This window comes from Rhinatrema bivittatum, chromosome 3 (assembly GCF_901001135.1).
Source record: "Rhinatrema bivittatum chromosome 3, aRhiBiv1.1, whole genome shotgun sequence".
Taxonomy (NCBI): domain Eukaryota; kingdom Metazoa; phylum Chordata; class Amphibia; order Gymnophiona; family Rhinatrematidae; genus Rhinatrema; species Rhinatrema bivittatum.
In genome coordinates, this window is record NC_042617.1 from 248966243 (window position 1) to 248988015 (window position 21773).

Consider the following 21773-nt stretch of genomic DNA (forward strand, 5'->3'; position numbering starts at 1 on the left):
TCCCTTCTTTTGGAAAGACTCCTTGTCATATAGGTTTGAGGAACACCACTAGTTGGATGTTCACAGGTTCTTCTGCGATATATAAAAATGACTAATCTCTTCAGTAGGTTTGACTAATTATTTGTCCTCATCAGTGGCCAACAGAAATAGGAAGCAGCTTTGATAGTATGGTGGACTAAGAAAGCGATCAGCTCAGCATGTGTTGCTAAGGGGGGTGTCTCTTTCCAGAGGACTGTAAGCACATTCGATTTAGAGCACAAGCCTTGTCATAGGTGGAGATCAGATCAAAATTTGCATGGTTGGTACTTGGATGTCCATGCACCCATTCACAAAGCATTACTATTTGGATGTGCATGTTAGAGAGGATGCTGTTTGGCTCAGGCATCCTGAGAGAAGGGTTGGCTGTCTCTTTCCTAGTTTGTGAGATGGCTTGGGTACCTCCTAGGCATCTGAATTGGTCTGGGCAAAGAAGGTAAAATTTAGCCTTACCTGCTAATTTTTCTTCCTTAAATCCTGTTAGACCAAACAAGGACCCTCTAGGACTGTATTGACTGTGATTTTCACTGTATATAGGAATTCTTGCCATGTCTTTAAGAGTGATTTGGGTTTCTTATGATTAGCTTTTAGTCTTGTTGGGCTTCCTTATTAGCCGGTTCCCAAATTGAGAAGGTTCAGTGTTTATATCATCTGAAAGCTCCTTAAAAGTGAGAGGAAATAGGGGGAAGTTGTTTTGATCTGCTTGTTATAAGAATTCTGGGAAGCTGATGTTAGTGTTGAAGCATGCAGGAGCCAAGGCAGGATGTGTTGGCACAGAGAACACTGCTGCACAAGAAGATGCTTTCAGCATAGTCACTTCCAATATAGTTGTCTAAGTAAAGATACAATTTGCCTGTTAGCATCAAAAACTCAATGCTGAGATACTAATGTTGGTGCTGGTCAGACAACAAAAAAATTAATTTTGAATCTACTCCTTTCAAACAATCTATGCTGATTCTAGCTTCAGAATCAGTTCTGCTGCTGAGATTCCTCCTTCCAAACAGGAGCATCATATCTTCATGAGAAAGATGTGGCTTGATTTCATCAAAAAATATAGAGTTTCAAAAAGATGGACCTGATTTTGAAATATACTGCTTTGAAATTGGGTCCATCATTTTGAAACATCCTGTATTTTATTAATATACCAGATTCTCCACCTCCTCAATCCCAGCTATAGAAAAAATGTCTTCCATTTTGGAGTCCATGGCCTTTAAATCTGAAACAGTAAACTGAGTCACAATTTAAGTCTTGGGATTCACGTTCGTGAAAAGACAACATTAGAAGACCTACATATAGTATTGTCTGACCCACAAATAGGATCACAATCATCATAATTCTTTTTTTCTTCAAGTTCCATGAAAGGAGGAGGCCAAGATTTCCTTAGGGCTACCATTCTGATGTTGACGAGTCTATGGTATTCCATCGGAGCCCTCTCCAAAGCCTCATGTACTCATGTACTGGAGGATATATCATTTCCTGCTTTTCTCCAAAAATTGATAAAAGCAACTCCATTTACTTTATAGGAGGAGGCAGTACCTACCAAACATATTTTTGGTGTGCTAAAAACAAGTAGTAATGGTTCCAGTTCAGAGTGCTACAAGAACCCAAACAAGAATGTGGCAGACTCCATTCTCTACAATACCAATAGTAAAAAAGTTAGATATTAAATACAAAGTTCATCCTTGTCCTGGTCATCAAAAGATACAACCCCCCACATAAATTTGCATCAACATGGATATTGGTGTATTGAAGCAGCATTGGTCAGGCCATTTAAGAGCATAACATAAGTGCCATGCTGGATTAGAACAAAGTCCTTTGAGCCCAACTTCTAATCCCCATTGCTGGTCAGTCTGGGTCACAAATAACGGCATATTGCCAGTAATTGATCTGTTTCTTGTATCTCTCACTCTCAGAGATAAGCGCTAGGTGTGAGATATTTTAACCTCCAACATAGTCATTTATATAGAGATCATGGAAAAGCTCTTTGGGTTGGATAAATCTGAGCCATTTGTATCAGCATCAGAGGTATTGACATTGAGGGAACCAGGAGCTGCACTAGACAATGGTGGTGTATTGGTATCGATCTCTATCAGTATTGAGCACCAATAGAAGCCGAGGAGATAGAGCATTGCTTAGTTCCTCCCACTTGATGAAAGCAAAGGGTTCCACTCAATAAGTATGCAGCAAGGGACACTAATGCAGAGCATCATAAGAACATAAGTGCCAAGGAGGGTTAGACCAAGGCCCATTGAGCCCAGGTCACAAATACCTGGCTGCTCCCCGGTAGTTGATCTATTTTTTTTGTTTCTCAATACCAGGAATAAGCATTGACTTTCCCCAAGTCTACCTGGTAATAAGTGTTTATGGACTTTAGCTTCAGGAACTTGTTCAGTCTTCTTTTGAATCCCACTGTCTGTTGGCTTAACTATGTCCTCAGGCAGCAACCCAGGATGGGGTTTTGATTGGGTCTAGAGTCCTCAACTAGTGTTTCAATCTCTGTGCTGAAGAATTGACCTGTCAGGAAAAGGCTGAGGTTTTACATAAATTGCTGACCCCTAATAACCTCAGACCAAGTAGGTTTTCCAGATTGTAAAGGAAGGCTACAGATTAAGATTTTGGAAAATTTCAGCAAATAGCCCTCAAAAGAATTTTTTCTTTCACCTTCTCACCAGAAGCTACTACAAAAGGTGTCCCTCTCCTGTAGTAAACAGACTCAACCGCATTTGCCTATAAGAGGTAAAGTGGATAAGGTTTCTACTCTATGTACGTCCTGGTGTCCACGAAAACTGGGCTAGAGCTTCCCATTCTAGACCCAAGCGCCTTGAATAAATTTCTAGTCAAAAGTTTGATTTCCCCGAGCACCATAACTTCTGTATTGAACAAACAAAACTGGCTAGGCTTTCAAGTGCATCTATACCCACATAGTGGATTTTGGGCCAAATGGCATCAACATTTCATGTCACACCTTTGGCATGTCCCAACATTACACAATCCCAATGGTCCTTGAAGTCCCAATGAAACCAAGTCGCATAGAGACTAAACGAGAGCATCTATGTCACCAGTCAGCTCATGAATTCTTTGTCTTGTTTGCTAGACTATACAAATCTTGAGTCTTGCCTTTTCAAATTCTTCCATATCAAATTGTCTTGATGCCTCCAACTTGGGCCTGGAGCTTATGTTCAAAAGTCTAATTCACAGGGCTCCTAGTTGTTTCAGGAAAAAACATATCACATCAATTTTTTGCAACTTAGACAGTACCATGCACTTTAAGGCCGTTCACAGATCAAGTGACGAACAAAATTGTCCTAATCCAGACAGACAATCTGATAGTTGTTATATTTGAACATGCAGAGAGGTCCTGGATCACTCCTCTGTCGAGAAGCTGCCAGAGTGAGGAACTGGGCCAGCTCTCAGGGAATGACCTTAAAACCACACTTCTGGTGGGAAAAGACAATGCCCTGGCAGACAAATTGAGTTGTATTCTAGATCCCCATTATTGGTTACTGGATCAGACAGTGGTGGATGAGATTTTTCTCAAGTAGAAAGAGAGATTGGTTTGCAACTGATCTAAACAGATTGTCAGACTTTCCACCTTAATTGTTCTACCAATATTCTTTCTCAGGCCACATGCTCACAAGAGTGAACAAATTTTATACAATTTGGATCATAGAGAGCCTTCGTGTTCTATCTGCAGCAAACTTGATATTAAAGTCCTTTTGGCTTTTTGTTTCTTTTGACCGAAACAGTCCTGAATTTGCAGTAGCCAAATAAACCCTTTCCAGTTGAATAGCAGATTGCATCTCCTTTTGTTATGCCTATGCAGATGTAATGCTAAATGGGCATGTCAGTATCCAAGCTATGGTTGCATCAGTTGACCATCTTAGATTGCCTTCTATTGAGAAGATTTGCAAGGCTGAAAAATAGACTTCTGTCAACACATTCACATCCCATTATTGTTTAGATATTGATTCTAGAGACAGCAGTAGATTTGTCCAGTCTGTCCTCCAAGATTTCTTTGAGAATTAGAATCCCACTTCATCCCCTCTAAGGCTCATTTTTATTATCTTCAGTTGTGTTCCTTAAAAGAAAAATAGTGATATATAATAAAAGGGGTTTGCACCACAAAAATGTTATCCGCCAGTTAACAGATATTTTACCCTTTTTTTGTTGGAAGACAACTCTTAACTAGGGTGGTCCTGTGCACACGTTAGAGTGTGTTCTCTTGGAGGCAGTGTATATTGCATTGAGCTAAGTATTTCTGCTGTTGCTTAGTTGTGTAGAAAGCTTCTGTTCTTAATTACTGTCTGTGTTTTAATTTTAATTATAGTGTGTGTTTCAGTTCTTGATAGTAAGATTATTCTAGTAAGTTAATTTTGCTGTCTGCTGCATAAATTGAAAAAAGAAAAAAAAGCCCACCACCCATACCAAATCGCTCTCCAGCTTGTAAACTGTTTAAGTCTCTCTGTTTTGAAATTAGCTGGCATAAATAAGTTGTTCAAACAAAAAATTGGGGCATAAAGACTGTTTTTTAAAACAATTGACCAAAAAGCAAGGAGCCGTCCAGAAGTGCCCTGCTTAACCCAGCTTGTCCCAGGCTTAACTGTTTGCCTCCCTCCCACCCTGCCCCTCTACCCACCCACCCCTGGGGCTTGTTTTCTAATAAAGACTGCCTAACGTACCATTGGCGGCGAGATAAATTAGTGCATTGGTAAAAGTCAAGAAAATACAATTCACAAATTCCCATGATGAGGACTATCCAATGTAACTGCTGTGGAGCCTTTATTCTGAGGGAAAGCATCTGGACACTTAGAGCTTGCCCAATTTGTGCACAACTCTCTTCCTTGAAAAAGGAGCTGACTGAGATTAAAGATCAATTAGCTTCAATTAAAAGTAATACACCCACATTGCATTACTCAGAACATAATTCCCCAATATCGCAAAAAAACCAGGAGTCAAGAAAAGGAGATTCATTAGGCTCAGGTAGGACCCACAGTCACCCATTCTTGACAGATGGGCAGCCAAGAGGTACACCCCCCCACTCAAACAGGTCATTAAGTTCTTTAAAATCCAGGAATACAGTGGGCTCAGGTAGAATTAGACCTGTGATGAGGAGACACACAATGTACCAAATGCAAAAAGAACAAGCAGCCATCTCTATATTAAAAAACTGAAGAAGTTCTTGAGAAAAACATTGAAGTGTTACCAGAAATGAGAGAAAAAACACAATGCATGCAGTATTTCAAGATCCATAACCAAAAGAAAAATCTAATTCAGATGAATAACTCTGTCAACAGTGGCACAACTACAAAAAGAGAGAGTGAAGTGAATAGCAAATCTCAACTAATATCTTATAAGGAGTCCAGGAAAAGCAATAACCTTAAAGAGAGTACCTGGAAGGCTATGACCACAAATGCTCATAGTTTGGGAAATAAAATCCCAGATCTGCAGGCCCTAATGGCTGAGGCAGAATTGGACATTGTTGCTATCACAGAGACATGGTTCACAGAATCTCATGATTGGGATACAACAATACCTGGCTATAACTTGTTAAGGAAGGACAGAGAGGATAGAAAAGGGGGAGGTGTGGCTCTTTATGTCAGAAACAACATCCAAGCATCTGAGCTACAAGGAAGTTGGGGTAAGGAAGAAGCTCTATGGCTCGACCTAAAAAAAGATGACGGAGCGTCCATTTATATTGGAGTGGTTTACAGGCCTCCAAACCAAAAGGAAGAGCTGGACAGAGACCTGGTCGAAGACATCCATAAGATAGGTAAGAAGGGAGAAGTGGTGATCGTGGGTGACTTTAATATGCCAGATGTAGACTGGAAAATCCCATCTGCAGAAACTAAAAATAGCAGAGCGATAGTGGATGCCATGCAAGTATCTTTGTTCAAACAAATGGTGTTGGAACCCACCAGAGAAGGAGCTATACTCGACTTAGTACTCACTAATGCAGATAATGTCTCAGATGTCCAGGTGGGTGCCCACCTCAGCAGCAGTGATCATCAAACGGTATGGTTTAATATCACTAAAAGAATAGGGAAAAGAACCACAAAGACCCGAGTTTTACAGTTCAAAAACACAGACTTTGAGGAAATGGGGAAGTACCTGGAGGAAGAACTGAAAGGATGGGAGAACGAGAGAGATGTGGATCAGCAGTGGACCAATCTAAAAGGAGCAATCACCAAGGCAACTGCTCTATATGTTAGAAATGTAAAGAAAAGCAAAAGAAAATTGAAACCTATCTGGTTCTCAAAGGAGGTGGCTGACAAAATTAAAGCTAAAAGAACAGCATTCAAGACATATAAAAGATCCCAAAGGGAGGAACACAAAGAAGAATATTTGTATCAACTGAGGGAGACAGAAATTAATCAAGTTGGCAAAAAGTCAAGCGGAAGAGAGGATTGCCAAGGAGATAAAAAATGGTGACAAAACATTTTTCAGATACATCAGCGAAAAGAGAAAGATCCAAAGTGGTATAGTGAAATTGAAAGGTGGTAATGATCAATGTGTGGAGGGAGACGAAGAAATGGCAGAAATATTAAACGAATACTTCAGCTCTGTGTTCACTAAAGAAGACCCTGGAGAAGGACCATCTCTACACAACAAAAAACTGGTGGGAAGTGGAATAGATGAAAATCCTTTTACAGTAGAAAATGTGTGGGAAGAGCTAAAGAACCTGAAAGTGGACAAAGCCATGGGGCCTGATGGGATTCATCCAAGGATATTGAGGGAGCTCAGAGATGTTCTGGCAGCTCCACTGTGTGACCTGTTCAATAGATCCCTAGAAACGGGAGTGGTGCCGAATGATTGGAGAAGAGCGGCGGTGGTGGTCCCGCTTCACAAGAGTGGGAACAGGGAGGAGGCTGGCAACTACAGACTGGTCAGCCTCACTTCGGTGGTGGGAAAAGTAATGGAGTCACTGCTGAAAGAGAGAATAGTGAACTATCTACAGTCTGGAGAATTGATGGACCAGAGGCAACATGGATTCACCAGGGGAAGATCCTGTCAGACAAATCTGATTGACTTTTTTGACTGGGTAACCAAGGAATTGGATCGAGGAAGAGCGCTCGATATCATATACTTGGATTTCAGCAAAGCTTTTGACACGGTTCCGCACAGGAGACTAGTGAATAAAACGAGAAGCTTGGGAGTGAGTGCCGAGGTGGTGACCTGGATTGCAAATTGGTTGACGGACAGAAGACAACGTGTGATGGTAAATGGAACCTTCTCTGAAGAGAGAGCGGTTTTAAGTGGTTGTACCGCAAGGATCGGTGTTGGGACCGGTCCTGTTCAATATCTTTGTGAGCGACATTGCGGACGGGATAGAAGGCAAGGTTTGTCTTTTCGCGGATGACACTAAGATCTGCAACAGAGTGGACACGCCGGAAGGAGTGGAGAGAATGAGACGGGATCTAAGGAAACTGGAAGAGTGGTCGAGATATGGCAGCTGAGATTCAATGCCAAGAAGTGCAAAGTCATGCATATGGGGAGTGGAAACCCGAATGAACTGTATTCGATGGGGGGGGGGAAAGGCTGATGTGCACGGAGCAGGAGAGGGACCTTGGGGTGATAGTGTCTAATGATATGAAGTCTGCGAAACAATGCGACAAGGCTATAGCAAAAGCCAGAAGAATGCTGGGCTGCATAGAAAGAGGAATATCGAGTAAGAAAAGGGAAGTGATTATTCCCTTGTACAGGTCCTTGGTGAGGCCTCACCTGGAGTACTGTGTTCAGTTCTGGAGACCGTATCTACAAAAAGACAAAGACAAGATGGAAGCGGTACAGAGAAGGGCGACCAGGAAGGTGGAGGATCTTCATCGGATGACGTACGAGGAGAGATTGAAGAATCTAAATATGTACACCCTGGAGGAAAGGAGGAGCAGAGGCGATATGATACAGACTTTCAGATACTTGAAAGGTTTTAATGATCCAAAGACAACGACAAACCTTTTCCGTAGGAAAAAAATCAGCAGAACCAGGGGTCACGATTTGAAGCTCCAGGGAGGAAGATTCAGAACCAATGTTAGGAAGTATTTCTTCACGGAGAGGGTGGTGGATGCCTGGAATGCCCTTCCGGAGGATGTGGTGAAGACCAGAACTGTGAAGGACTTCAAAGGGGCATGGGATAAACACTGTGGATCCATAAAGTCAAGAGGCCGCCAATGAAGAGTGGGTGACTCGCCAGAATGATGGCTACTGCCTGGAGACAATACCCTTATTCAATAAACGTACACATGCTTACTGTGACTCCAACATCGTTCTAGCTTCAACAGCAAGAGGAAATGTGGAATAAAGGATCTGCACTCACAAAGGGGGCAGTAGCTGGCTTGTTACAGCGGTTACTACCCCAAACCAAATAAGCCTGTTACTTCAATTTCTATGCATATACAGCATAGTTCTCTGCTTCAACGGCAGGGAGAAGAAAAAACTGATACTACACACATCCAGCAGAGCTCTCTGCTTCAACGGCAGGGGCGAAGAAAAAAAGGGTTCGCACTCACAAGCGGGAGTAGCTGGCTTGTTACGGCGGTTACTACCCCAAACCAAATGTGCCTGATACTTCACTTTCAATGCATATCCAGCATAGTTCTCTGCTTCAACAGCATGGGAGAAGAATAAACTGATACTTCAAGCATATCCAGCATAGCTCCCTGCTTCAACGGCAGGGAGAAGAAAAACAACCAATAAGGGCTGTATAACATAGTCTGAGTAAAACAAATAAAGCATGGTGTAGCTTGCTTATTGCGGCGGTTACTACCCCTACTACCCCTAAACTTATCAAGCTAGATATTTCACTTGGATGCAGCTCCATCACTGCTTTCTACTATTAATGGTGGGGGTGGAAGGGAAATAGAACCAAGAGCTAAGAGAACAGATAAGTATGAGAGAAAAAAGTGTGTGAAGCTTGCTGGGCAGACTGGATGGGCCGTTTTGGTCTTCTTCTGCCGTCATTCTATGTTTCTATGTTTCTATTCTATTTCTGTGGTGGTCAGAGGAACATTGAAGTCATTATTCAGAGAACTGATGAGCAGGTTAGTTATGTGCACAAATTTATTTGGATATTCAGAATGCCCTATGCACATAAATCTACTATTGAAGGATAAAGTTACACCCTTACAGCTGTTTTGCTGACCAGACTTTCATGACTTTAGCTAAACAGTGCTCAGCTTCTGTGATCACTGGCTAAAGTTTAGCCTTGCCCCAGGAATGACTGCAGCACCTCTTTTTAAGGTGAATTTTAAAAGCCCAGTGCATGCATTAATTAGGTAATGCGCAAATAAATTGGGCTTGTGCACCCTAGTGGATTTTAAAAGCCGCCCACTGCATATCTCCCATAGCTCGCACATATCCAAAGATTTCAAAAAGGGAAGGGGGTTGGGCATTTCGGGACACGAACCAGAGATGTGCATGTAAATACTTATGTGCCCTGGCTTTCCCAGAGGACCCCTGCCACATAACTTTACTTCTGCTATGGATGGCGTAAGTTTAAAAAAAAAAAAAAAAAAGTCAGCCATTTCTGATTGTTTAAATGGCCTGGGTAACTGGGGGGGGGGAGAATGTACGCTATCAAGCCAGGGATGGTTGGAGAACCTATCTGTTAACTGGCTAAACTGGGAATGGCGTGGGTGATCGCTTCTTTTAGAACCCCCTGACTTACGCGGTAGAAGCAGGATTTGTGCGCCCACTTAAAATTTGATGCACATGTGCGCACAATCAGACTATTGTATAACGTGCGCACATGTTATAAAATGGGTGCAGGTCAACGTTTGTGCGCAAATGAGCGCCCACATGCCGGTTTAAAGGTTAACATTCCTATGTGAACAAATTTAGTGTACACAATTTTCTCACAGGACAAGCAGGATGGTAGTCCTCACATATGGGTGACATCACAGGATGGAGCCCAATCACGGAACACTTTTGTCAAAGTTTCCAGAACTTTGACTGGCCCCTACTGGGCATGCCCAGCATGGCACTAACCTTGCAGCCAGCAGAGGTCCCCCTTCAGTCTTCTTTTTTCCGCGCAGCAGTAGCCTCGCAGTTTAGGAGCTCTGAAGAGATTCTTGACAGGAATTTTCCTCACGGAGTTAATTAAATTTAAATTACCCCACAGGGGTCCCTCCTCTAAGTTTTCTCAGGCCGTGGTACTCCAGTAAGTTTTTGACCATCTTCCGTCGATTACAGTTGAGTTTGACCCTCGCGGCCTACTGGCCGTCGACTGTACTGCGGCTCGATATTTTCTATGGCCATGGCGTCGGGGTTTCGTTGGTGCCCGGACTGTACTCGCACAATGTCTATCACAGACCCTCATGGAGTCTGTGTAATGTGTTTAGGCTGTGAGCATGATGTCCTGACTTGCACCAACTGTGCCCTCATAACACCAAAAGGTCGCAAAGCCAGAATGGAGCAGATGGGACTCCTCTTCCGTGCTCACACCCCCGACGCCGTCCATCACATCGACGTCATCGGAACCGGCACAGTCAAATTGCACCAGCATCGACAACCGTCCGGTGACCGTCCACGGCTGTCTTCACTGCCATCGATTCCCGTTACCCCCCTCAAGATTGAGGGGATCGTAGGGAGAAGAAACATCGCCATTGACATCGTAAGTCTCGGACCGTCGAGGGAGCGAAGTCATCGACCTCGCCACCGTCCGAACCACCATCGAAGAATCCCCGTCCAGGAACGGCACCAACTATTCCTGCGACCGGGACATCGAGGCCACCCTCACCCGATTGGGGTTTGGGAGTCGCGATTCCGCCTGTAAAGGTGGTCCCTTCGACTGTGCCTCTGCCCTCCTCTTCCGTCACGGAGCCGGGGGCCTGCTTGCTCCAGGTCTCCGGAAGAACTGGACCGGCTGGTCCAGGAGGCCATCGACAAGGCGATGCAACGGCTTCAGGTTCCTCCGGCACCGAGAGTGGAATCTGTCACCGACCCGATTGCAGCAGCGCTGGCACCACTGCTATCCCGGATGGAGGCGCTCATGACCGCCCTTCCACCAGTGATTCCCGGGTCTCCGATGGTTTCCGGTGCGCTCCCGTTGACAGCTTCATAGGGAGGAGAAATACCGTTCCACATTCCTCCTTCGGGAGTATTGCCTCAGCCATCGATGCCATGTCGTCCCTCGCCACGAATTCATTCATCGGGAGCGATATGCATATCAGCGCCTTTCGATGCCAGCACCGATGCCCTCCAGGGCGTCCACGGTGCCCCCGGTAATCCTTCGATTTTCTCGGAGCTCAGCCGGGCCTTCAGGTATCCCACCCCCCTTCTTGTCCTATAGGTCAGTCTGCTGATCCTTATGACAACTGGTGTGATGATACTTCCACAGACACCGATGACTTGCCCTTCACCTCCCTCTCCTACTGAAGTAGAAAGCGTTCTCCTCCAGAGGACCTTTCTTTCATTAATTTTGTGAAGGAATGTCTGACTTGGTCCCTTTTCAGCTTCAGACGGAGCAGGATGACAGGCACCAGATGATGGAGCTTCTCTAGTTCCTGGATGCCCCTAAAGTGATCACGTCTATTCCCATTCATCAAGTTCTTCTTGACCTCCTCAAAAAGAACTGGGAAAACTCTGGATCCATTGCTCCAGTCCATAGAAAAGCTGATACTACCTATTTAGTACAGTCAGCCCCCGGCTTTCAAAAATCCCAGCTTGACCACCACTCAGTTGTGGTAGAATCGGCTCAAAAGAAAGCAAAAAGGACGAAGCCTCACACATCTACCCCTCCTGTTAAGGAACACAAGTTCCTAGACAATATTGGTTGACGAGTGTTCCAAGGGGCCATGCTCGTCTCCAGAATTGCTGCTTACCAGCTGTATATGACCCAATACAACAGGGTCATTTTCAAGCAGATACAGGACTTCTCTGAAACCCTGCCTGACCAATTCCAAGAACAGCTTCAAATCTTTGTCAACAAGGGGTTTGAGGCAGGAAAGCATGAGATAAGAACAGCTTACGATATCTTCGACATCTCTACTAGAGTGTCTGCGGCTGCCATTTCGGCAAGACGCTGGGCCTGGCTCAAATCTTCTGACCTTTGCCCAGAAGTACAGGATAGACTATATGACCTACCATGTGTAGGAGACAATCTGTTCGGTGAACAGATCCAGAAAATAGTGGCTGAATTTTAAAGGATCATCATGAGACCCTTAAACAGCTCTCATCGATACGTTCTGACTTCCCTTCTAGACAGCCCTTCAGGAAGGACTCTAAGAAGTCATTCTTCCATCCAAGGAAGTACTATCCTCCACCAACAAGGTCCCGAACTATGAGGCCTTATCAAAAACCTCAGCCTCGGCAGGCCCGAAGGCAAAAGCTGCAAGCATCTCCTCAGCCGGGGCCTGCTTCAGGTTTTTGCCTTTCACTTGGAGAGCAGCAGCCTGATTCCTCTGCCAAGCATATCAGTGGAAGGTCGATTGTGCCACTTTCACGGCATGTGGCAATCAATCACAACTGACCAATGGGTGCTAGCAATCATTGCTCAGGGTTACCACCTAAACTTTCTTGCTCTTCCACCGGACTCACCACCTCTGCAAACTTGGAGAGTATCCGACCATTCTGTCCTTCTGGAGCAGGAAGTTTCCCTTCTTCTCCAGTTAAGAGCAATAGAACCTGTCCACTCTCGCAGCAAGGCCTAGGGTTCTATTCCCGGTACTTTTTGATCCCCAAAAAATCCGGGGAGTTCGTCCAATTCTGGACCTACGTGCTCTCAACAAGTACCTTCAGTGGGAAAAGTTCAAGATGGTAACCTTGGGCTCAACTTCTATCTCTTCTGCAAAGAGGAGACTGGCTCTGCTCTCTGGATCTTCAGGACGCATACACCCACATTGCAATATCTTCAGCTCATTGCAAGTACCTCAGGTTTTAGTAGGCCCAAAGCACTATCAATACAGAGTGCTTCCAATTCGGCCTAGTATCGGCACCACAAGTCTTTACCAAATGTTCCTCGTATTGTCGCAGCTTTCCTCAGGAAACAAGGTGTTCATGTCTACCCCTATCTGGACGACTGGTTAATCAGGGCCCCAACCCAGCAAGCCGCTCGGTCGTCCCTCGACTTGACCCCATACACTCTAATTTCTCTAGGATTTCTCGTCAATTACGAAAAATCCTACTTAGTCCCATCTCAAACCTTGTCGTTCATTGGGGCAGACTTGGACACCTTGCAGGCAAAAGCCTTTCTACCTCAACAACAAGCTCTAACCCTTGTGTCTCTCGCTCACCATTTGCAGTCTCAGCATACAGCAACAGCTTGCCAATTCCTCGTCCTCCTAGGACACATGGCGTCCTCAGTCCATGTCACACCAATGGCCCGCCTGGCCATGAGGCTCATGCATTGGACTCTGAGGTCACAATGGATTCAAGCTGTTCAGCCTCTGTCGACCATTGTCCACATCACCGACTCACTCCGTCTGTCTCTTACCTGGTGGAAAGATCAGAACAATCTCCTCCAGGGACTGCCCTTTCAAGTGCCAGATCCTCAACTCATCCTCACCACGACGCTTCCAACCTCGGGTGGGGAGCCCATGTGAATGATCTGCAGACACAAGGATCTTGATCTCCAGAAGAAGCCAAACACCATATAAATTTCCTGGAGTATCGAGCAATGTGATATGCTCTCAGAGCTTTTCAGGATTGCCTATCAAATCACATCATCCTGATTCAGACGGACAACCAGGTGGCCATGTGGTACATCAACAAACAGGGAGGCACAGGCTCCTTCCTTCTGTGTCAGGAAGCTGCGCAGATTTGGGCGGAAGCGCTCTCCCACTCGATGTACCTCAGGGCCACCTACTTAGCGGGAATGGACAATGTCTTGGCAGGCAAACTGCGTCGCGTCTTCCAACCACACGAGTGGTCTCTCAACCCCTCGGTAGCGACCTCAATCTTCTGACCATGGGGATACCCCCAGACAGACCTCTTTGTGTCCCTCAGAACCACAAAGTGGACAACTACTGCTCTCTCATTCGGAGCGAGTGCTCTCTGCCCAGAGGTGCGTTCTCCCTCTCCTGGGCAACCAGTCTGCTCTATGCATTCCCTCCACTTCTTCTTCTCTCGAAGACTCTCATGAAGCTGCATCAGGACAAGGGAACCATGATCCTCATAGCACCTCACTGGCCATGCCAGTGGCCAGTGAGGTTTCCCATACTTCAGGATCTTTCCATCCGCAGGCACATTCCCTTGGGAACGGACCCGCATCTGATCACTCAAAACAACGGATGCCTACGCCATCCCAATCTACAGGCCTTGTCTCTGACGGCATGGATGTTGAAAGGTTAATCCTTCAACCACTTAACCTTTCAGATTCGGTTTCTCGTGCCTTGATTGCTTCACGAAAGCCTTCCACAAGAAAATCTTATTCCTATAAATGGAAAAGGTACACATCATGGTGCACCTCGCAGTCCCTTGATCTCTTTTCCTGTCGAATCCCAAGGTTTTTGGACTATCTCTGGCATTTGTCAGAATCAGGTCTAAAGACCTCTTCCATCAGAATGCATGTCAGTGCGGTGGCCGCCTTCCATAAAGGTGTCGGGGATGTTCCTATATTGGTGCAACCCCTTGTAACATGCTTTTTAAGGGGCTTGCTCCATATCAAGCCCCCTTTACGTCCTCCAGCCCCTTCTTGGGACCTTAACCTGGTTCTCGTCGGCTCATGAAACCACCATTCGAGCCTCTTCACTCCTGTGACCTAAAATATCTCACATGGAAAGTGATTTTCCTTTTGGCTATCACTTCTGCTGCAGGGTTAGTGAGTTACAGGTCCTAGTTACCTATCCGCCTTACACTAAACTCCTGCAGGACCGGGCGGTACTCCACACTCACCCTAAGTTCTTACCTAAGGTAGTTTCGGAGTTTCACATTAATCAATCCATCATACTACCTACCTTCTTTCCCAGGCCCCATTCCAATCCAGGGGAACAGGCTCTGCATACCCTTTACTGTAAACGGAGCTCTAGTGTTCTACCTAGACCGTACAGATGCTCACAGGACGAGCACTCAGTTATTCGTCTCTTTCCATCCCAACAAATTAGGGCAACCTGTGGGGTAAGCAGACTCTCTCCTCCCTGGTTGGCCGGAGTGCATATCTTTTTTGCTATCAGCAAGCAGGCATTCCTTTTCAAGACCATGTTAAAGCACACTCTTTGAGGGCCATGGCGACTTCAGTAGCACACCTATGCTCGGTGCCCGCTTCCTGACATTTGCAGGGCTGCAACCTGGAATTCTCTCCACACTTTCGCAGCCCACTATTGCTTGGACAAAGCCGGAAGACAAGATTCCATCTTCGGCCAGTCTGTCCTGCGTAACCTATTTCCAACGTGACGTACCAACACCCTTCCGACTGCCCGGTGGGGTTCAGGATGCCCTCTATCAAATTCCACCCCAGTTGTTGTGCCTGTTGCACGCTGTTGGGTACATTTGGTGCTGTTCGGACATCCTCAGCTCGGTACTCACCCATATGTGAGGACTACCATCCTGCTTGTCCTGTGAGAAAGCAAATGTTGCTTACCTGTAACAGGTGTTCTCACAGGACAGCAGGATGTTAGTCCTCACAAAACCCGCCCGCCGCCCCCGCTGTTGTTGGGTTCGTAACGTTTTGTTTTATTTTTCAGCACTGCCTGTAGCTTTCAAATAAGACTGAAGGGGGACCCTTGCTGGCTGCAGGGTTAGTGCCATGCTGGGCATGCCCAGTTGGGGCCAGTCAAAAGTTCTGGAAACTTTGACAAAAGTGTTCCCGTGATTGGGCTTCCATCCTGTGATGTCACCCATATGTGAGGACTAACATCCTGCTGTCCTGTGGAGAACACCTGTTACAGGTAAGCAACATTTGCTTATTCATCACCCTGGAGGAAAATATTCAAATACTGGCTTTGTCTGTGCTAACTCAAAAGGTAATTGGAGAAAGGCTTTGAATATTGGCCCTCTAATTAGCTTATTTTTAATGGTATTCTCATCTCCTTCTCCCTCTATCCCTCCTCTTTTTGAAGTTGATTTCAACTTATATGCAATATTGAGGGAGCTCACATAGCATGGCTGTGCAAGATGGTTTACACATGCTCAGAAAATCCTAAAAAGCATCTGAGAGGTTTTTTCCATGTTGGCGCACTTCAGGTGTCATGCACTTTTGTGGCTTGATTATCCTGCTGTCTACAGAGAGCATCCATTACAGGTAAGCATCTTAGTATTATCTATAACAATGACTTTGAAGATGTTCTTCTGTGTGTTCCTCAGAGGTATGTTCTACTGACTCAAGGGCTTCTGCTCAAACTGAGTGCACTCCTGCCATCTTTCTGCTATCACCACTGCCAGAACTTAATCAGAGGGGGAGCCACCTACATCCCACTGTTGTCTCTCCATTCCAGAAGACCTATCTCCACATTCTCTGTTTGGCGCATGATCTCCCTGGTCCTTCATCCACTTGGCCAGCAGGAAGAGAGCACATTTCCTACATGCACCAGCTTCTGCTGGCCGGATTTGGTTGGGGCATGAACCACAGAGCACCACAAGAGAGACCCTGTTGGGCTGAGGAGACTGAAGTGTGCTTTTCTCCTGTCAACCAGTGGGAAGAAGGAATGAAGGTTGGAGAGGAAAGAATTATCTAGAGATTGATAGAAGGAAGAGACTGCCTCCCCACCCAGCTCAATGGAGTCATATCTACAGTGACTGATTTTTGCAAATTTCTGGTAATGTGCTCACAATAGTCAGGTCCCTGAGTATAATTCTAAGCAAGGGATTTTTGTTTATCACATGTTTGTTATTGTCATTGTAGACATGAGCACAGCGGGCCCTGTGGGAGGCAGCAAGGATGAAGAGTTCGAGAAGAAGGATGAGATGGACGATGATACTATTTTACAACGCATGGAGATGATGACAAATCAAAGCCTTCTGTGGCTCCTCGCTGGGCCACACGTGTATTTGCTGCTGACTGTCTGTGTCGAGTTATCATGCTATGTGAGAACACACACAAGGCTCATTTTGACCTAGCAATGGCCCGTTCATCAAAGCTGAAAAATCCTAAAAGTAATTACAAAGTTATGTTATCTTATTTTTTTGTATTTATTTATTTTTATTTTTTATAGAAAATATACTGACAGGTCTATTTTAAAAGTATTCCTCGCACAAAAGTACCCACATATATACACATGGGCTTCGCATGAGCCAACGCAATTTTTAAAAGCTGTAAAATACGCACAGATATACCCGTGCACACGTGAGGAATAAGGGGGGCAGAAAAGGGGCGGGGAATGAGCATTCAGGGTAATGTTCAAGACTTGCACATTAACTTTTAAAATGAAACTCAAGGCACATGTACACAAGATATCAGCGTAACTTTACTACTGCTGCTCTCTGTAGATCTTGAGTTGTATGGCTTAGAGGACGGAGGGTGAACGGTCCAGGTCAACTGGGCAGCATGCAGGAATGAAGAACCAGAGGGGTCTGAAAAACCTCGCTATTAACTGGACAAACTGGTGGACTAATTGGACAACTGGGAAGGTGCCTCGCGTGAGCATGTTTTAAAATTCGCTGACATACGCCTATAAAAAGCAGATATGGTCCTATTGAAGAGACTTGCATACTGCCTAAGCTCAAGTAACTTCTTAAAATTAGGAACATACTTATGCATGCTTGACGCATTTAAAACGTGCGCATAAGTGCATGCATGTTTAAAAATGCTAGCGTATCCTTGCTCATATGCCAATATGCGTATGTATGGGCGCATGCGTGCTCATTTTAAAATCGACCTCTGAGGGGGTAATTTTCAAACAGTTTTACTAAATCAGGTGGCAAAAATACACATAAGTTGCAACCAGTTTTCAAAGCAGACTTATGTACTTAAGTCTATGTTGAAAATTATTCCACCCAATTTACCTGCACCTGAGTTATAGCTGTTTACATGTGTGGAAAATTTTCAGGAAATTTTATGTGCATGGTTTTGAAAATAAACACATTCATGTAAGTGCAAACCTCTCCTCAACCCCGATCAAGGGAATTCTTCCTCTCAGTTTGGATGCATTTGCACATTAACAGGAAATACATGCATGTTTACTCACATATCAAATGGGTAGTTTTGTAAAAGGTCATTTCTGCAGGTAAAATACGGTCTTACCTGTAGAAAGAAACTACTGTGGTAGTCTGTATAATTGAAAGCTGCTTATCCTAACTTCATACCCTGATTTTTTGTTTTGGATGCTAGCACATGAAATGTAAAATAATGATTGGGTAAAAATATACAGAAGTCAATATTCCTTGTACGTACCTGGATCAGTCCAGACTCCTGGGTTTTGCCTCCCCTCCAGCAGTGGAGACAGAATAGTTTTGAAGGACTCTGCCGTATATACCCAGGTGCCACCTAGAGTCCGTCAGTGTTTCTCTGTCTCCAGCAGATGGTGGAGGTGCAAAACCTACAGTCTGTTCTAGTTACGTAGTTTAAAAAAAAAAAGAGATTAGTTAGCATTTAAAATATAATAATACAAAAAAAAAAAGGGGGGGGCTCACAGGAGAGATGGTCTTCACCCTCCCAAGGGGTTGCTAGATCCTGAGGGGACCATCCTTCCTGGTTTGGAGAGGCAGCTGTAGCACAGGGTCGAGGGCCCTATTGATACCTACTTATAGCACGGGGGGTGATACCGGGGAGCCCGGCTCACTCCCCTCCAGACTGACCAGGACCTGGAGGTCAGTGGGCAAATTTCAAAAAAAAAAAAAAAAAAAGTTTTTTTTTCTTCTGTTCTCTGACTCTCCCTTGCCTTCCGGTCGAGTGGCCACCCTGTTCGCCATGATTTCATTTGTTAGTACAGGGGAAACCTCTTACATTTGAAGGGGAAACAAATGCCGCGGAGGTCCGCTTGTGGCGCCGCGCGGCTTGGCTCTTGCGCAACGGGCTCTGTGCTTCTTGTTTACCTGCGCGAGGGAGCCTCCTTGACCCCCACGGGGGTTCTTCTAAGGATCCAGACGGTCTCCGGAGCCTTTGGGGAGCTGCAGCCCCCTTCTCAGGTGCCGTGTTGGATTCCCTCACGGCTGCGAGGTCAGCGGCACTTTCAGTGGCGGGGGAGGGGAGTCTCCCACCGTATTTATTACCCCAAAGGACGGTCCCTGAGGGGGGCAAGTCGGGAGGGCATGGTGCCAATCAGCAGGGATGTCCCCAAGGGGATTCTGATACCTCCTCTTCTGCTTCTTCATTTTCCTCTGATTTTGTGCTTTTGATGCACAGGGCCTTTAAGGCCCGGAAAGCAGGGAAAAGGAGGGTGTCTGACCAATCTTTTTTGGCAGAGGCTGTTGCTCAGGCCTCGCAAGCGGTCCAGGCTGTCCGAGGCAAGCGAGTCACGTTAAGCCATTTCGGCAATTAAGGTCTGGGGCTCCGCAGACTGCTTCTGATCCTTCCTCAGATCCTGAGGACCCCGATGCTCAAGATCTGCCATCTCCACCTCTGAGGGGGGTTGAAGGGGATGCGAGCCAGCAGCAGGGTACGCTGCGGGGGTTCTCTTAGCGGGATGGCGATTATCCCAAAGTGGTTCGTCTCTTCAGGAGGGAAGGGCTGGGGCCTCTTATTCCCTCTATTTTAACAGAACTGGGTATTGAGGCTCTCCAGGGAAGAGTCCTGCCTTGGGGCTACAGATCCAGTGTTAGGTCTGCGGGGTCCGCCTTCCTCCTTCCCATTTCATTTTTCAGCCACGGATTTGCTTTCCGAGAGTGGGACACCCTGGACTTGGGCCTGAAGGTTTCAAAGGTGATGGATAAGCTGTATCCCCTGCCGGAGGAGGTGTTGGATCTTCTTCGGGTGCCTATGTGGATGCTGCGTTGTCAGCAGTAACGAAAAAGACCACCATCCCAGTTACCGGCTCAATGGCCCTCAAGGATTTGCAGGATCAAAAGCTAGAGCTTCAACTCAAAAAGATTTTTGGAAGTCTCAGTGCTTGGGCTCCGTGCTGCTATGTGTAGCAATTTTCATTGAGAGTGGGGCCTTCGCTGGGTGCAGCAACTTCAGGCTATCCGAGGAAAAGGGTCCTCCTGGCGGGTCGGCTTGAGGCTGTTATTGCATATAGCACGGAATGCTCTCTGATTTGCTGCGCACTTCGGCCATGTCCATGGTGTCTGCTGTCTCTGCTCGTCGTCTCTTATGGCTAAAACACTGGGTGGCCGATGTTTCTTCCAAGTCTCAGCTGGGATCCCTGCTTTTTAAGGGCAAGCTCCTGTTTGGAAAGGAATTGGAGAACACAATTCAGTCTCTGGGAGAGAATAAAGTTCGACTTGCCGGTAGATAGGCCGAAGTCGAGAAGGTTCTTTTTCTTCTCGATCTAAATTTCATGGCAGTAAGAAGGTCTCGGGCACCTTGATCGGCCACTTCTTCTTTTCAAAAGCCTTTTGGCAGGCAGCAGTCCTGGTCTCAGTCCTTTTGAGGACGGTGTTTTGGTAGACCTGGTAACTCCCAGTCCTCGCAGGGCGGTAAGCCTTCGCAGTGATGTGCGGCCGGTCCATTCCTCTGTTCCGGTTGTAGGGGGCAAACTGGACCAACTCACGTCGGACCAGTGGGTTCTCTCTGTGATAAGACATGGCTACACTTTAGATTTTGCACGGCGACCCCATCACCGGTTCCTGGTCTCCCCATGCGGTTACGCAACCAAGCGTCAGGGTGGTAAAGGAGACGTTGCAGCGACTTTTAGAGCTCGGCGCGATCACTCCTGTTCCTCCTTCCGTCAGAACAACAATGAGGCAGTTACTCCATTTACTTTGTGGTCCCCAAAAAAGAGGGGACCTTCCGACCCATTCTCAATCTAAAGCGGGTCAACAAATGTCTTTCGGTCCCCCGCTTCCGCATGGAGATGATGTGGTCTGTCATTGCTTCAGTCCGCCAGGGGGAGTTCCTGGCTTCCCTGGATCTGCCAGAGGCATATTTGCACGTCGGGATCCGGGCCGATCACCAGAAGTTACTGAGGTTTTCAATCCTGGGACATCATTACCAGTTTCAAGCCCTGCCTTTCGGCCTTGCTACGGCACCCAGGACATTTACCAAGATAATAGTGGTGGTGGGTGGTGGCGCAACTTCGCCGGGAAGGCCTGTTGGTTCACCCATATCTGGAGATTGGCTGATTCGAGCGAAATCGGCGGTCCTTTGTCAAGCAGCGATCCACTGGGTGCTTCAATTGTTACTGGTGCTCAGATGGGTTGTAAACCTGGCCAAGAGTCGTCTAATTCCCTCCCAGTCCTTAGAATTTCTGGGGGCCCTGTTTGATACATGGCAGGGGAGTGTTTACCTGACGCCCGAACGCATTCTCAAATTGCAGAGGTCAGGTGCGAGTCTCATTGTCCAAGCATCCTCCAAAAGTCTGGGATTACTTGGCAGGGTCCGTGGTTCCATGTCTTAAAACACTGGAACTAGTTCCCTGGGCCTTTGCTCACATGCGGCCTTTGCAATCCGCGTTGCTTTCCCCGATGGACTCCAATGTCTGAACATTTTATCTACCACTGCTGCTGACTGAGTCTGCGCGATCCAGTCCTCGATTGGTGGCTGCTTTCGGACAATTTGGCCCGCAGAGTCCCCTTGTAGTTTCCAGAATGGACGGTGGTGACGACGGATGCCAGCCTTTCATGGTTGGGGGGTAGTGTGTCTGTGAAGTTGATCCAGGGGCAGTGGTCTCAAGAGGAGTCCAAATGGTCCATCAATCGTCCTGGAGACCAGAGCGGTGCGACTCGTGTTGCAGGCCTTTCTACCCACTTCAGGGGTAAGTCAGTCAGGGTTC

General features: G+C 46.2%; 1 protein-coding gene across 1 annotated transcript in view; it reads left to right on the forward strand.

The window, feature by feature from the left end:
* Positions 1 to 21773, forward strand: part of HEATR5B (HEAT repeat containing 5B) — a 571627-nt gene that overhangs the window by 346378 nt on the left and 203476 nt on the right. The window contains 2 exon segments of the mRNA XM_029594411.1: positions 16808 to 16882; positions 16885 to 17058. Coding sequence (XP_029450271.1) covers positions 16808 to 16882; positions 16885 to 17058 — 249 coding nt within the window.